The sequence below is a fragment of the Cetorhinus maximus genome, chromosome 10 (assembly GCF_964194155.1).
Source record: "Cetorhinus maximus chromosome 10, sCetMax3.hap1.1, whole genome shotgun sequence".
Taxonomy (NCBI): domain Eukaryota; kingdom Metazoa; phylum Chordata; class Chondrichthyes; order Lamniformes; family Cetorhinidae; genus Cetorhinus; species Cetorhinus maximus.
This window is the reverse complement of record NC_135888.1, coordinates 111,035,074-111,052,290: the sequence shown is the minus strand read 5'-3', so window position 1 is coordinate 111,052,290 and position 17,217 is coordinate 111,035,074. Positions and strand designations below refer to the sequence as shown.

Sequence of the window (17,217 nt, the reverse complement as noted above, 5' to 3'; positions counted from 1 at the left end):
TTCACAAGTGAGAGGGACGGCATGGGTATGGAAATCAGGCAGAAGGACTGTGATATAATTAAAGAAATTAGCATAGAAAGGGAGAAGGTTCTCAGTGGGCTGGCAGGCTTAAAAGTATATGAATCTCCAGGCCCAGATGAAATGTATCCCAGGCTGTTGAATGAGGCAAGGGAGGAGATAGCAGGGGCCCTGGCAATAATTTTCAATACTTCTCTGGCCACAGGAAAGGTGCAGAGGACTGGAGGACAGCCAATGTGGTACTGTTATTCAAGAAGGGAGGAAGGATTAAACCAGGGAACGACAGGCCAGTCAGTCTAACCTCAGTGGTGGGGAAACTATTGGAAGCAATTCTGAGGAACAGAATTAATCTATGCTTGGAGAGGCAGGGATTAATCAAGGACAGTCAGCATGGTTTTGTTAAGGAGAGGTCATGTCTGACCAATTAGATTGAATTTTTCAAAGAGGTGACCAGGTGTGTAGATGAGGGCAATGCATTTGACGTAGTTTACTTGGATTTCAGCGAGGCTTTTGATAAGGTCCCGCATGGGAGGCTGATAATGAAGGTAAGAGCCCATGGGATCCAAGGCAATTTAGCAAATTGGATCCAGAATTGGCTGAGTGGCAGGAAGCAGAGGGTGATGGTTGAGAGGTGTTCTTGTGACTGGATGCCTGTGTCCAGTGGGGTTCCACAGGAATCGGCGTTGGGTCCCTTGCTGTTTGTGGTATATATAAATGACTTAGACTTGAATGTAGGAGGGGTGATCAGTAAGTTTGCGGATGACACAAAAATTGGTGGGGTGGTAAATAGTGAGGAGGATGGCCTTAGATTACAGGAGGATATAGACGGGCTGGTCGGATGGGCTGATCAGTGGCAAATGGAATTTAATCCAGATAAATGTGAGGTGATGCACATGGGCAGGACAAACAAGGCACAGGAATACACGATGAATGGTAGCACCCTGGGAAGTACCAAGGATCAGAGGTCTCACTGCAGTAGAGGAGTGTGGTGATGACAACTGCTCTGTATACTAGGATTTTTGTTGACTGTGGAGGCCTTTGTTATCACATAACGTGCTGCCATAGTTTTCGGAAAGCTGAGCTGGTGCAACTGACCGCTGTTGGGTCTCTTTGTCAATGGTGGCCTTTTGAGAGAGGTATTTTCAGAGGTATGGGAAGTGCTCAACATATTCCAGATTCTCTCCCTCAACATATATAGGAGATGGAATATTTGACTGACCAGGTGTGCTTTTTTTCATGAGGTTTGTTTTGCCAACATTCAAGGACAGGCCGAGTTTCTCGTATGAAGAATGGAAGAGATTGAGAGTGGCTTGCACGTCTGGTGCAGAATAGACAGTGACACTGCAGTCATCCGTAAACTCTAGATCATGTATGTATGGTGGTCAGTTTAGTTTTGGCACGGAGGTGACTGAGGTTAAAGAGTTCTCCATCTAGATGGTATTTAATACTGACGCCAGAGGTCAGTTTATGTTTGAGGAAGTGAATAGTCACTGTCAGGTAGATTGTAAATAGCCTTACTTGACCCCAGTCTAGATTTTGAATACATCTGTTTCAGATGTATTCAAACTCAAGACAATTGCAGTCCTATCATCATGGCGTAATTGCAGGATTGTTATGAAGTTTTTTGGAAATCCAAATCTTTGAAGCACAGAGCCTCAAGATTTACTGAGTCGAATGCTTTGATTAGGTCAATGAATTCATTGAAGAGTTCTTGGTATGTTTGAGGTGAGGGTGCAGTTGAGAAAATCAGCAGCTGCAGAAAGGTTGTGGAGAACAGAGGGCCAAAGGTTAGACAGTTGGGATTTTGAACATGAAGTTTCTAAGTGAATTTGGGGATAATTTTTTATCAAGGGTCAACACAAAAGTAGGTTGGGCTAAGATGAGGAAGAAGGATGAGGGTGGAGAGTGATACAAGGAAGTGATCAGGGATGGCCATATCTGTGATTGTTACAATGGGAGCAGCGAGACTACAAGAAATGGCAAGGAGGTGGCTGTAAATACAGGTTGGGCAGTTTGCGTGGAGGGAGAGATTAACAGAGGATAAGAGGCCATTGTAATCAGAGCAGACCGACATGATGAGTTGAGATGGAGGGTGAAGTCAGTCAGTGCAGAGACTGTGGGAGGAGAGCAGTGAAGATATATCAGTGAGAACATTTTTACGGTACTTAGGTGTGAAGCAGAGAAGGAGGATTTAAATGAAAGGTGAAAGGGTGGAACAAGGTGAAATGCTAAAAGATGGAGAAAATGCCAGATAATTATGCGGACAGACCAAGGTGTGATTTGGTGATAAGAGCCAACATAAAGAGATATCCAGGCAGGGAGGCTTCACTTAGGAAGAAAATGCTATTCTCCCTCAACCAAGTTTCCATTAAGGTCATAGTGTTGATGCAATCATCAACCATAAGTCCATGGATAGCAAGAGCCTTGTTCACAAGTGAACGGGAATTCTGGAGGAAGATACGGAGAGGAGCGGTAAGAGCTGATTCACTGATAGAGTTTACAGGGTCAGTATTAGGAGGGGTGAGTTGGATGAGAAAGAGATGGCAAGATGAGTCACATGCAGTCGCGCTGGATCATAAGATCAGCAAGCGAGTAGAATGAGGCCGTTGGAGTTACTACTCATAATGAGACATCGCCAAGCATCTCAAGGGAACATTCAGAGTTTGCCAAGAGAGTAACAGAGGGAATCTGCAGACTTACCTATGAGAGAGTTAAGCCTGGAACAGCAGCAGGAGAATTAGAAAATTGAGGAATGCTGAATGATTGGGGTTGGGATTTGGGAGGGCACAATACTTGGGAGTGGAGAAAGGACAGGAGCAAAGGGATTAGGAGGGGTAAAGAGAAATAGAGGGAAAAAATGTAGAAATAGAAGTGATGGGCTTGTGTATAGAGCAGCAGCCTAAATGCACACACGAATGAACACAGGAAAAGTCAAGTTCTATAGGCCTACTTGTTGTATGTTTGTTAGTCTAATTTCAGAATAATTACTGAGATGTTGATATGTCCAAATAATAACTGGTTCATTATATACAACTGAACCATGTACAGCTGTCCATGACTAGGTGTTACACTGCTGTAGCCATGAACATTCTCCTTCTCCACTCATCATATGTTCTCTTACACCATCATTATGGGAGATGCTATTTACGCAGTCCCACATATTAACCCTTACAAACCCTAAACTACACACACACACACACACACACACACACACACACCCCCGCCCCCGCAAGTCTTTGTCCATATTTTTTGCATTCATATTTACAAACTACCCCAACTCCCCCGAAATCCCTGACATTACAGATTCAACCTGGCAGGGGGCTTAAAAGCTTCCCTGATCGTGTCCTTGTCAGACTTGGAAGATCAGTCATCTCTCTTTGAACTCCTTTTCCTTGACTTGGATGGTCCTCTTTGAGAGTTGTAGTATCTGGCTCTTTATTCATTTCTGACTCAACATCTGGTTCTTCCAAATGTATGACTGATTGGTGCCTTTGATGAACAGAAATAAAGATTCCTCCAGTTTCTACATCCTTCTGAAGTATGTACTAAATAAGATCTCTGTCGATTGTCATCTCTAACCCTTTTTTCTCTTGATCCCGTACCCATACCTTTTCTCTTTCCATCAGCCCGGGTGGCTTCCTGGTACGGGGGGTGGGTGGGAGGGGGTGGGGGGAGGAGGAGGGCGAACGTGCAAGCTCACACGGGAAAAAGCGGCCAGGAAAAGCTCCCTGAGGCACAGAGCTGCCTCAGGGAGCTTAAGATATAAAAAATCAATAATAAAGATTTTTAAAATGTTACAAAACATGTCCCCTTATGTGACTCTGTCACGTGAGCAGGTACATGTTATTAATGAAAAATTTAAAAATTTTTATTTTATTTTTAATTGCTGTTGGAAACTTCACCCCGCCCGTGGATGAGGCTTCCTGAAAAATGCAAAGACTGCCTGGCCGTTTTGCCTGCCCACCAATCGTAAGGTTGGATGGGCAGTGACAAATTACATTTAGTTGGGACTTTAATGGCCTTAATAGGCCATTTAGTTGTCAGCGGGCACGCCGCCGACTCCCCCGCACGCCCGCTGACGGAAATATCGAGCGAGTGCACGTAGATGTCGGGACGCTCGCCTGACGTCATCGTGCATCATTTTACACTTGTTCGGGTCGAGCGGGCGCCCGCCTGACGAGGTAAAAATTCTGGCCCTGTTGTTTTCGCTAGGGCTTCTCTCATTCTTAAATTCTTTTGATTAATCCTGGACTTCTGGCCCTGGAAGTAATTTTTTGGGCAGGATGGGAATTTGCATTCAGAGCTTCCTGCCCATCAGCAGTTTGGACGCTACCAACCCACATTGCAGTGGAGTAGGTAATTTAGGAGTGCTGTCAGAAAATTCTCAGATGGTGCAGATTTCCCTTTCGGCTTCGCTGTTGGATTGGGATATCTCGGGGAATTTGTGAGATGAGCAAACCCATAGTTATCCACGAAGTGTGTGAAGTAATCGTTGGCAAATTGCGAACCATAATAGGAGACAACCTGGTCTGAATGCCGTGTGTTACAAAGGTTTCCTTTAAAGCCTGAATGGCTGTCTCAGTGGTCGTAGTGTATAGATGTTTGACCTCCGTCCATCGGGAGAAGTAATCAACCACCCTAAGGAATGATTTTCTATTGAACATAAACAGATCCATCCTCAGATGTTTCCATCTGAATTGAGTTGAGATAAGGGGTTCCCTTGTTCTGGTCTGTGCACTGCACACACCTGGCACTGAGAAACCATTTCTTCTATTGACCTCGATATTCCTGGCCACCACATAGAAGACTGAGCCCACGCTCTGCATTTCTTGATACCCATGTGGCCTTGGTGTATTCTTTCCAAGATCTCAGGCCTGAGAAAGACCAGAACCATCAGCCTCTCGTTGTACACCAGCAAATCATCCACCATAGTAAAGTGCTTCCTTTGCTCAAAATAGGTTTTCACTGCTATACCACTGGGACGCTGCTGTGGCCAACCTTGCATGCAGTATTGGCGAATGTGGATGCATTCCCCATCCTGCATCTGCATGTGACGAATTTCTTGAAACTGTTTTGAGCTTGCCAGCAATTGTGCTGCAAAAAACTGAGAACATGACACAATCTCATTAATGAGGTTGACGTCCTGCCGGGCAAGATAGTCAATGGTGGCTCTGGACAATGTGTCCGTTGTCGTTTGCAGCTTGCCCTGGACTTAAACCGTTTCATAGGCAAAGCGCATAAATCTCAACCAGAATCTCTGGATCCTCGGGGGCATTCTGGTGAGATCTTTTTCATCAAGTAAGGAAACTAGGGGTTTGTGGTCTGTCTCTATGATGAGGTTAACCAAATGGTAAATGATTAAAACAAAATCTCCCGAATGGAGTAATGAAGGTTGTTAGTAATTTCGACTTCTCATCCAAAGGCACCTGCCAAAAGCCACTGTTGGCATCCAATTTTGTGAACATGGTACTATTTTATTGCCAAGCTTTTGTCCACTGAGGACATCAGATAAACTTCCCTCGCTATGACCTTGTTAAGTCGAATAATGTCTATACAAATGAGAAAGGATCCGTTAGTTTTGGGAACCGGAACCATTCTGGAGCACCACTTTGTCGGTTTAGCTACTGGAGAGATGGCTCCCATCCTGGTCATCTATTCCAGCTGTAGTTGAACCTGTTTCATTAGTGAGTATGGTATCTTCCTAAGTGTGAAAAGACGCACAGGTTTAGCATCTCTTCGCAAAGTAACGTTATATTTGGTCTTAAGTCTTTCGAAACCTGTAAATAATTTTGGGAAGTCTTTTCTGAAGTCACACTGGATGTGTGCTGATGGACTTCCAATTTCCTGATAACATTGAGGTCTATACAAGCTCTTCTACCTAAAAGAGAAAATTCCTGATTCCGCAGAACATACAATGCTTCCAGTATCTGCTTTCTCTTGTACTGGAGTGTTGCCCATAACTTTCCCTTGACTTTTAGTTCAGTCCCCCCTGGACCATATAGTTGGGCTTCAATTGGCTGCAGGCAATGTGTTGGAAACCACAGTTCATTTTCTGATAAAACCATTATACCCATTCCAGCATCTAGGTTAAAGTTGGTGATATGTCCATTGACTTAGATAACTGCTTTCCAGAATGCATGATTGTGGTCATTGATCTCACCCAGGAAACATTATTGTCCCTCTTCTGGTGGAAATTCTTCAACTTCATTAATAGCCTTATGTGTGAACATTTTTTCTTTTGAAACCTGTGAACTTAGAGGTTTTATCTGGGATTATCTTCCTGAAATGGCCAATTCTTCTGCAGAGAAAGCATTCTGCAATGTTTGTAGGACACTGTTCAAGCCTGTAAGTCTTCTTTTACATTTCTTCTTTTCTCTCCTTTTCTCTTCTGGTTTCTTTTACATTCTTGTGCTTAAGGAGCTGGATGGTCACTGGAAGTTTCCTGAGCCGAGGTTTTTCTTCACCTCTCAATATTGCCCCTGTTCTATTTACAGAACTCTGTATGTCACATCAGCTGTATTGCCTTTGCTAATGTGAGGTCTCCCTTAGATTGCAGTAAGTCTGTTAGGGATCCAGCAGCAACACTGACTACAATGCAAGCCTGTATTAATTCTGTTATTAGGTTTCCATACTTGCATCCTTCAAGAAGCTTATAAAGGTCATTAATAAAACCATCGACTGGTTCACCTGGTTTCTGGCCGTTTTGTTGAATTTGAAAGAGTTATCAAAGGCTTTTAAGGCTCTTCAAATATGTCAGAGGTCTCATTGATTCCCTATCTTACAGTAATGTCATCCGCCACTGTTCCTATGGAGTAATGTGTGGACCTGTTCAACTTCAGACTTACTGTCCAATCCGCAAGCAATTTGGAACCTTAAGAATCTTTTTCTTCAAAGTGCCTGGTTTTGAGTTTGATTTGATCCTTCCATGTGCCCAGACCTCTCAGGTAGCATAAATTTAGGATCCATGGCTTTTCCAAGCTTTTAGGTGATTTACCTTTTCCTTCCCGAATTTGAAGCTTTCCCGTGCTGTTCAGCCTTTCACTGAGACAGACTGCTGTCATTGTCTCTCCCTGAGGGATCTCTCAGATAGGCTTGGCATTTATTTTTTGAATGCTGCAAAGCTGTTAAAACCGCTTTGCTTTAAGTTATTTAAAAAACCTCTTCACTCCCTTTCCCTGGAACATCGAGTATTTGCAGCCACTTCTGTTTTTTTCCTCTCTTTTGTGCTGCCGCAGGGTTACCATATGTAATGGCATTGACCTTGGACCCAGACTGCAGGATTTTCCTTGCTAGGGATCTTGTTTGCCCAGTGCTGCCTGCCCGGTGCACCTTTAAAATGGATCCGTCACCCTTTTTAAGGGTTGCTAACCAGAACTTTGCTTGGCTCTCCGACTCAAAGCCTATGTGCGCTGGATCAGGATTTCCTTCACTGAACACTACGTGCTGTGGTGCAGCCCTGAAGGACTTTAAAAATTGATTTCCTGACTCTTGATGCCTTCACGTCATCTATGGAGCAACTTTAGATTTCTTCAGCTGAGTCTTACAGAGTTCTGCAGTTTAGGTCAGATATTTTATCTTCTTTAAAGTTGAATTTTTAGTGTTTTGGGGTACATCACTGCTGCTACCACGTTGCATGTTGGTTAGTCTAGCTTCGGAATGATTACTGAGACGTTGGTATGTCCAAATGATAACTTGTTTATTATATACAACTGAACTATATACAGCTATCCATGACCAGGTGTTATATTGCTCAAACCATGTACATTCTCCTTCTCCTCTCCTGATCATGTTTCCCCTTACATCATCGTTATGGGAGGTACTATTTATACAGCCCCATTCATTAACCCTTACAATTCCTAATACTACATTGGTTCTTTTTTATTTACCTCATGCTGGAGGCCATTTGCTCGAAATGGGAGTACACAGGGCATGGGAAGGCTTCCTGCTATCGGTTCAGGAATGTTTGTAGAACCTAGTGACCTGAATGCAGGGAGCACAACCTTTGGGACCTTTATCTCTTGTCTTGGTCCTTGACTCCTTAGAATTTTTAATGTATTTTTCAGAGAGAGAGAAAGAAAATTAATTGTGTCAGCTAATTCCGTTTAGAGTTCTATACAATTCTAAAAAAATACAGTTTCTCAAAGATCCCTATTTCTTACAGGAGTGAAATAAAAGTAGAAAATAACTCACAGTACTGTTGTGCTTCACCTGGTTACTCTCTTCTTACAGGATCAGAACTTTTGGGGAAAACCATTCGGGTTATATTCGGTACACTAGGAATTTGCATTTTTTATGCAATCGGCTACACGACCCTGCCTTTGATTGCATACTTCATTCGAAGCTGGCGGATGTTACTTTTCATCTTGTCTCTGCCCAGTGTGCTGTACATTCCTTTGTGGTGGTAGGTAGGAATTAGAACCTTAACCCATGTAATAATCTATATAAGAACTTTTATTGCTGTTAACTTATGTCACTGATTCTGTCCAAGAAAAGAAAATGAGAGTGCATCTTGGATGACAGTAAGTCATCAGCATTGATAGTGTATTAAGGAGACGTAATGATGCTCCCCTAACTGTGATGGGAGGCTGGAGGCTCAGTGCAGATAATTTTCACCTTCACTGCGCAGGAAGTAATTGATTGGAATCAATCGCCAGCCCATTATAATACTCATCCAATTTTGCCAGATTTGAAATCAATGGGTTGAAAATTAAGTAGGTTCTACAATGGGCAAATGACCTGCTCTATCAGCTTACTGCTCGGACCGTAATTGATTCCAACAGCATGATTGAGGCTGGAAGTTAAGTTGCCAAAGAAGACCTTAGCTGTGATAATTGTCACGACTCACTGGGGATAATGAACTGTAATATCAAGCCCCACTCTTCCCCGAGCTGAGACAAATGTGAAAAGTTCGACCAAGCCACCAGATTGCCCCAATTCTACTGAACTGTTAATTTAGGTTAACAGAATACAAGCACCAGGTTTGTAAACTTAATAGATAAATAACTGTTTATTGAGCAAACAGTCGTTAACCAGTGGCAAAAGAAAGAAATATGAACTACTAGTTCCTAATTCTATAACCTAAACTCTACCCCTTCTTAAATCCCTATACATACATATACAAGATACATAACAAAAACATGGATTTTAAGGGTGGGATAAAACAGTTCAACAGCACCAATTCCAGAGTACAGGATTCGATGGGTTGATTTTGATCGATGTCTTCCAAATTTATTTCAGTTCTCGTTGATGACACGAGGTGGTCTTCCCAGCACTTTCAGTATTTAGCTCACTGGTGGAGCACTTGCCTTTCAATGTCTTTAACAGTGATTTTCCCCTTTGCCTCTTGACAAGGGTTTTCAGAGAGAGATCAGGATATAGAGATATGAGGAGAACAAACCAGCTAGCTATTGTGGAATTACTGGAATCTTCCACACACAGGAACAAGAGGTTTTAGGCCTTTTTTCTATTCTGCTGCACTGCCCTCACACAAAACCTGGTCACCTGGTCAGGAGCCAATTAAAGCATTGTTTCCTGGTAGCTCCCTTGGTCGAGGACTCCTTTCCGGTATCATCCTGCCTTTCGTGGCACACTCTGTTCCAGGACTGCAACATTGTATATATCTCATCCTGTTCCTGTGGACGCATCTTTCAAACTGCAGCTATTGTAATTTTAGTGCTGAGCCCAACAAAAATAAAAGGATATGTTCTTTATAACAGTCAAACAGAAGTAAAAAGATATGTTCCTTGCATATCTCCGCCCTTAAAAGGGATGAAACACCATTTCAAAAATGCATTTCATCAAAGGCACGTGACACATGGACAACAAAACACAAGACTTACTTTCATTCGTCCTTCCTCCCTCTTATACAATCTTACACAATCTTCAGTATTTCTTACCCCTTTAACTTATTTTAATATTTAACAACCGGGACCATGCATCTGCGATCACATTATCTTTACTGGCAATGCGAACAATCTTTACCTTGAACGATTGAAACAATAGACTCCATCTAAACAGTCTCACATTTCGAGTTTTAAACTTTGCAATGAACGCCAGCGGATTATGGTCAGTGTAAATCATTGTTTCTTTGTTGTCGCATCGGACATAAACTTCAACGTGTTGAAGAGACAACAACACTGTAGAGTACTGTAGAGTTCTACTGTAGAGTACTTCCTCTGATATTGACTTAGTTTCTTGGAAAAGTATCCCACCGGCTTCTGTATCCGTAATTGATCATCTTGTAATAGCACTGCACCTACCCCCAAGTCGCTAGCATCAGTTGCCATTTTAAAAGATTGAGTAAAGTCAGGGGCGGCCAACACTTGTTCATTTATTAAGATTGCCTTCAGCTTTTCAAAGGCTGCTTGGCATTCTGCCGATCATACCACTTTTGCCTGTTTTCTTAACAAATTGGTGAGAGGTAAAGCTATTGTGCTGAATTCAGGCACAAACTTCCTATAAAACCCACGCATTGCCAAAAAACTCAGGATTTCTTGTCTAGTTTTCGGAATGGGAAATTCTACTAGAGCATTCACTTTTGCTGTTCTTGGCAACACTTGCCCTTGTCCTACAATGTTACCTAGGTAATTTACCCTTGCTTTTGTAAATTCATTTTTGGCCAGATTTATGACTAAGCCAGCCCACTGCAGTTGCTTAAACAGGTCCTCTAATTGCTTCACATGTTACATTAAAAATTTGTGACTCCTACATTGCAGGTGAATGCCCTTGCCACAGCGAAAATGCGGTCTATTTGAACTCAGCACTGAGTGGCCCTGTTGAGCTCAGATTTCCCTCATGTGAGTTACAGCCCACCCTCTTTCCCCTATCGCTAAAAATCAGGCTTGCCAAAAATGGGAGTGGAACTTCCAGATCAGTGCTCCGTCCACCATTTTGGAACCTGTGCGGAGTCTCTGTGAATCCATGAAAATCCAAGCCAATGTTTTAAGTCGATGATCCTTGATCAGAACTCAGATAGCAAAGTTTACTGAGTCAGAAATATCCCTCAGTGTCAAGGAGATACAGTCGAAGAGGTTAGCAAGCCACATATCACAAGACAGATTTAGGGTCTTGGTGTGAGGTTAAATATCCATCTGACCAATGTGAATGTTGGTAGGTTCAAAAAAATGTTTAACAATTTAAAGTTAGCTAACAAATAAAAACAATTGCAGATGCCTTCACGAGCATCTGTAGGGCTACTTAAAAGCAACACTTTGCACCTCAACCTAGCAACTTGCCTCAGAGAACCCGGGCCATGTAACGTAGTTCACAGACTGAATGTGGGAAGTACAGCAATTTGGTGGGAGAAGACCACAAGGTAAGCACATTTTTGCTGTGATGATAACTTGTGTTAAATTATCAGCCACAAAATTTGGCTCCGTGGGCCCAGTTTTTCATAAGAACATAAGAAATAGGGGCAGGAGTAGACCATACTGCCCCTCGAGCCTGCTCCGCTATTCAGTATGATCATGGCCGATCTTCTGCCTCAACTCCACTTTCCAGCCTGCTTCCCATATCCCTTGATTAATTGAGAAACCTAGCTCTAGCTCAACTTTGAATATACTCAACTTTAGGACATCAACAATTGTCTGGCGTAGAGAATTCCAAGATTCACAACCCTTTGAATTAAGGTATTCCTTTCCATCTTCCAGTTTCAAATAATCGAGCCCTGCTCCCGAGCCTATGTTCCTAGATTCCCCAGCCAGGGGAAACAGTCTCTCAACATCTACCCATTACAACCTATCTGTGTCTACCCTGTCAAGCCCCCTCAGAATCTTGTATGCTTCAATGAAATCCCCTCTCATGTTTCTAAACTCTAGAGACTATAAGGCCAATTTACTCAGCCTATCATCATAGGACAACCCTCTCAGCTCAGGAACGAATCCAGTGAACCTTTGCTGTACAGCCTCCAATGCAAGTCTATCCTACCTTAAATATGGAGAGCAAAAGTGCACATAGTACTGCAGGTCTCACCAAAGCCCTATGCAATTTTAGGAAGACTTCCTCATTCTTGTGCTCCAATCCCCTTGCAATAAAGGCCAACATGTCGTTTGTCTTCCTAGTTGCTTGCTGTACCTGCATGCTAACTTTCTGTGGAGAGAGTTTCTGTTAACTTTCTGTGTTCCTTGTACGAATCTACCCAAGTTTCTCTGAACATGAGCAATTAGAACTTCTGTGCCTTTAAAAAAAATGTTTTTCTATTTTTACCATAAAAGTGAAAAACCTCACACTTCCCCACATTATACTCCATCTGCCACTTTACTGCTCACCCACTTTACCAGTTACTTTGCGACCTCTCACCTAGCTTTGGGAAGCAAAATTGGATACACTAAGCTGGATTTCTTTGTCTAAGCCATTAATAGAGATTGTAACTAGTTCAGGTCCCAGCACTGATCCTTGCAGCAGTCCACCAGTTATAGCCTACCAACCTGAAAAAGCACCATTTACCACTACTCTCTGCTTCCTGTCCATTAACCAGTGCTCCATCCATACTAGTGTATTAACCCCAACTCCACGAGCCCTTATCTTCCCATTAACCTTTCTTGTGGCACTTTATTGAATGTGATTTCAAAATCCAAGTGTATTACATAAACTAGTTCTCTTTTATCCACCCTACTAGTTACATCCCCTTTTGTAAAACCATGTCTGATCATACTATGATTTTCTAAATGCATTGTTAAAACTTCCTTAATATAGATTCCAACATTTTCCCCACTATTGATGTCAGGTTAACTGGCCTATATTTCTCTGTTTTCTCTACCGCTCCTTTCTTGAATAGTGGAGTTATAATTGCTAACTTCCAATCTGCTGGGACCATTTTAGGATCCAGGGAATTTTGGAAAGGCATAACTAGTTCATCCACTAACTTTGCAGCTACCTTTTTAGAAGTGTAGTCTGTAGGCCATCAGATCCTAGAGATTTGTCAATTTTTAGTCCCTTAAATTCCTCTAACACCTTTCTCTGCTGTTATTAGTTACTTTAAGTTTCTCACTATTAGCCCCCTGGTTACCCTCTATTCCTGATTATGTAATTTGTATCTCCTTGCTTGAAGGCTAATGTAAAATATTTGTTCAACAACTCTGCTATTTGTCATTCCCCATGATAATTTCTTCTGTCTCTAAGGGACCGATGTTTAATGAACTCTCCTGCCTTTTATATGCTTGTAAAAGCTTTTACAAACTGTTTTTATATTCCTGGTTGGTTTACTCTCAAATTCTATTTTTTTCTCTTTTTATCAACTTTTTGGACACCCTTTGCTAGTTTCTAAAACTCTCCTAATCCTCAGAGTTACTGTTGCACAACATTGTTGGGTTTGCTGAAAAAAGTGCCATGCTGTCAGAGCTTTTCATGTTGTACTCATCAGGACAGATGCAAAAATGCCAAATTTGAAAGAGTGCAACAATTTATAATGCATGAGAAAAGAGTGCTGATCGGCTGGCAAATTGACTCTAATTGGTCAGCATTGTTATGGAGAGTGCATCAGGGAACTATTGTTCCCCATGCTTTTGTTTAAGTCAGAAAAGGTGCAATGGCTAGACGTGTTCCTTTTGCCTGTAGATGACTGGTCCCTGCGTATGAATATATGCAGCTTCTAACAAGTGTCAGCAAGCCTGACTGATCATCTTAAATTGGTTGTTAGTGTTATTCTCAGCACACACAGGATTGTTCATCAGGTGCTGTCCAATCCTAGAATCACTATTAGCCCTATCTCATTACACAGCACTCTATCTAAAATAGCTTTATCCTGAGTTGGTTCCACAACATATTGTTCCAGTAATTTGTCATGAAACTACCAACTCCACCGCCCCAACCCACCCCCTCACCAGTGCTATTTAAAGGGATCATCAACTGCTTTCAGTTTTGTTACTGATCGATTTCTACTGGCTTTTGAGGTGATTATAGAAGTGCTTAATGGTTATCAGAGTTGCTTTATGTTGAATGTACAGGGCGTGGTGTGGCATGTGTTGAAGGATATTGTCTTGAGTCTTTGTTGCAGCAAGCTGAGCTTGCATAGAGAGGCTTAAACATTCGTGACAGTAAGTTAAGTTACATGTCTTCAATCTGAGTTCCAACTGCCGCAACCAGATGTTAGTTGGCTTCTCTATGTGTTACAACTGAAGCTGAGATGTCAACCATCAGACATTGCATCCTGGATAGGTCTGCAAGTGTTCTCATGCAGTTAGCCGCTCCTTCCACTCTGGAGAATATGGGCTCCAGGCTCTGCATAAAGTCATGTGCCAAGTTAATGCCAGACATCTCCAAGCACCTTGGCATTGCACACAGGCTTTCTGGCAGGCCTGTTAATGTATCAAGTATTTCATTGTGCATGCCCCTCAGTCTTCTTCTGTAGGCCACCCCAACAAATTCCTTATCTGAGTGTTCTGCAACAGACCTCACGGAGAACCTTGCCATTCTGATAAGCTGGCACTTGTATTACACTTGTCTCCTACTCAGCATTCTCCATTGCTCCCTGGAAAGCATTCAAAGTTGCACATTAGCAGCGGAATATAAATGCATAATAAAAGCAGGAAATGTTGGAACTACTCAGAAGGGCTGGCAACATCTTTGGAAACAGAGTTACTTGGGTGGAATCTTGTTGAGGTGTCGGGGGCCTCGCTTGCCAGCTGGAGAGCCAGTGAGAGACCCGTGTTGTCTCTCTTCCAGAAAACCGGCTGACCCGCAAGCCAATCAGCAAGTGACAAGGCCAATGGCAGGTCTTCCCCTGGAATCAGGGCCCGATCGGCCATGGAATCACGCGGTATGATGTCGGGCGGGCGTCCCGATGTCACCCCGTGCTCGTGCAATATTTCAGTTAGCGGGCACACGCAAAAGTCGGAAGCACACCCAGTGGCATTTAAGAGGCTAATTAAGGGAATTAAAGTTGTAATTGCCTCCAATTTTTCATGTTCCGTCCAACCTTATGATTGGCGAATGGGTGAATCGGCCAGGCAGCCTTTGCATTTTTCATAAACCTCATCCAAGGGCGGGATGAGGTTTCCATTATTAAATTTAAAAAAAAAATATATGGACAGAATCTTTATCATGTACATGTTCAGGTGACTGATTGTGCTGCGTGGACATTTTTTTCCGGGTTTTAAAAGCTTTATTTATTAGTTTTAAAGTCTTCAGCTCCCTGAGGCAGCTCTCTGCCTTCAGGGAGCTTTCATTCAGTGCTCACCTGTGCCTGTGCCTACGTCAGCGCCCGCCCGCCCCAGCCCCAGCAGCGCAGAGCATTTCAGCGCGCGCTTCACACTGGCTGGCCGTTAATTGGTCAGCCAGTGTGAAATCCCAGTCGGTATCCGATTGTAGTCCGCGGTCCGTTCCCCGGCTGCTCCCGGGCCCACCGATCGTGCCCGCACGATGACCTAAAAATCTCACAGAGTGAGAACTGCCAGCCAATCAGAGGCCGGCAGCTCTCACACTCAATAGTGCCACAGAAGAGGCCATGGCTCTTGCCAGAAGAAAGAACACTTCCTCACTTCCTGGAATTCCAGGCTCGTGAGGCGACCCAGGGCAAAGGTGAGTGATGCGGGGGCGGGGCTGGTTTGCTGTGCGGGATCGCAGGGAAAGGCCCGTAGGTGGTTCAGAAGGCAGGGCAGGAGGTGGCTCTCACACCCCCACCTGCCAATGCCCAATGTCCAGTCCCTCGATCAAAGACACTGCTCCCCCCCTGGCAACTGAGGTGACAAGCCGACCACAGGCTAGCAGCTGTCATGTCGCATGGTAACAGGCCTGCCAGCAACTAGGTTAATCCCAATGGCGGCGGAAGGATGAGGCCCTTAAGTGGTCCTTGATTGGCCACTGAAGTGGGGCGACAGTACTGATTGGGAAAGACGTAGTGTTGGAAATAGAGGATGCCCTTGAAGGGGGCAAGGGCAGAATCTATTTGGTTAGAGCTGAGAAGCAAGAAAGGTGTGATCAGGCTACTGGTGAATTCTATAGGCCTCCAAATGGTGAGAGAGAGGAGTAAATATCTGCAGGAAAATCACAGAGATGGGTAAGTGTTATAAAGTGGTGATATTGGGGGACTTTAATAATCCAGATATCAATACTCATTTCTTATTTCGGCCTGTACAGAGAAAGGAGGCTGAAGAATTTCTGAAGTGAGTTCAGGTGAACTTTCTTAACCAGCATGTTCTTGACCCAAATAAGAAAGAGGCAATGCTGAATCTGTTGCCAGGGAATGAAATAGGCCAAGTATCTGTGGGGGAACGCTTGGGTAAAAGTGCTCATCGTATCATAAGGTTTAGATTAGTAATGGAGAAGGGAAAGGAACAATATAAAGTACAAATTCTAAATTAAAAGAGGGATAACTTCAATAAAATGAGATAGGAGCTGGCCAGAGTAAAATAGAACCAAAGACTGACAGAAAAAATGGTAACATAACATTGGGTGACCTTTAAGGAGAAAATGTTCCAGGCACAAGCTAGCTACATTCCAACAAGGGTAAAAGGTACAGGAGCCAAAGTCAGGGCTCCTTGGATACCGAGGGAGATAGTGAAAAATAGATGAAACAGCAAACAAGAGTGTATGATGCATGACAGGTCAATTCTTCAAGCCAGATCCAGCCAGATACAATTAGTTAAGAGGAGAAGTGAAAAGGAAGATAAGACTGACAAAGAGAGAATAGGAAAATAGAATGCAAGTTAGCATAAAAGGGGGCACAAAATTCTTCTACTGGCACGTACAAAGTAAGCAGGTGGTAAGAGGCGGGATAGGTCTTATTAGGGACAAAGAAGCTGATCTGTGCTTAGAGATGCAGAGCAAGTCCAGAATACTTAACAAGTACTTTTTATCAGTGTTCACTAAGGAGAGGAATTTGACAAAATATCGGTAGAATTGGAGATAGTAGAGGTAATGGGTGGGGTGAAAATTGGTCAGAGAATGCATCGGAAAGGCTGGCCATGCTTAGAGTGCACAAGTCAGCTGGTCCAGATGGCTTGCATCCCAGGTTGCGAAAGCAAATGGGTGGAGATAGTAGAAGGGCTCGCAATAATCTTCCAATCTTCCCTAGATACTAGGGAGGTGCCTAGATTGAGGCCTTTATACATCTCTGCCCAATTCGAGACTGACCCTGGCTCCAGCTCATGTGCCTTCTTAACTCAGTTTGCGGGCAGTACTTTCCTCAGTCCCACGTTAACCTTGTATGTACCAGACCCTGCTACTACACCTCTTCCCAAGTCTTTATCCCATGGATATCCC

At 43.3% G+C, this 17,217-nt stretch overlaps 1 protein-coding gene across 1 annotated transcript in view; it reads left to right on the top strand.

Moving 5' to 3' along the window:
• LOC144685949 (organic cation/carnitine transporter 2-like) overlaps positions 1-17,217 on the top strand; it is a 141,378-nt gene that overhangs the window by 71,021 nt on the left and 53,140 nt on the right. The window contains exon 4 of the mRNA XM_078551007.1: positions 8,248-8,419. Within this exon, the coding sequence (XP_078407133.1) occupies positions 8,248-8,419 (172 nt within the window). The remainder of the gene's footprint in view (positions 1-8,247; positions 8,420-17,217) is intronic.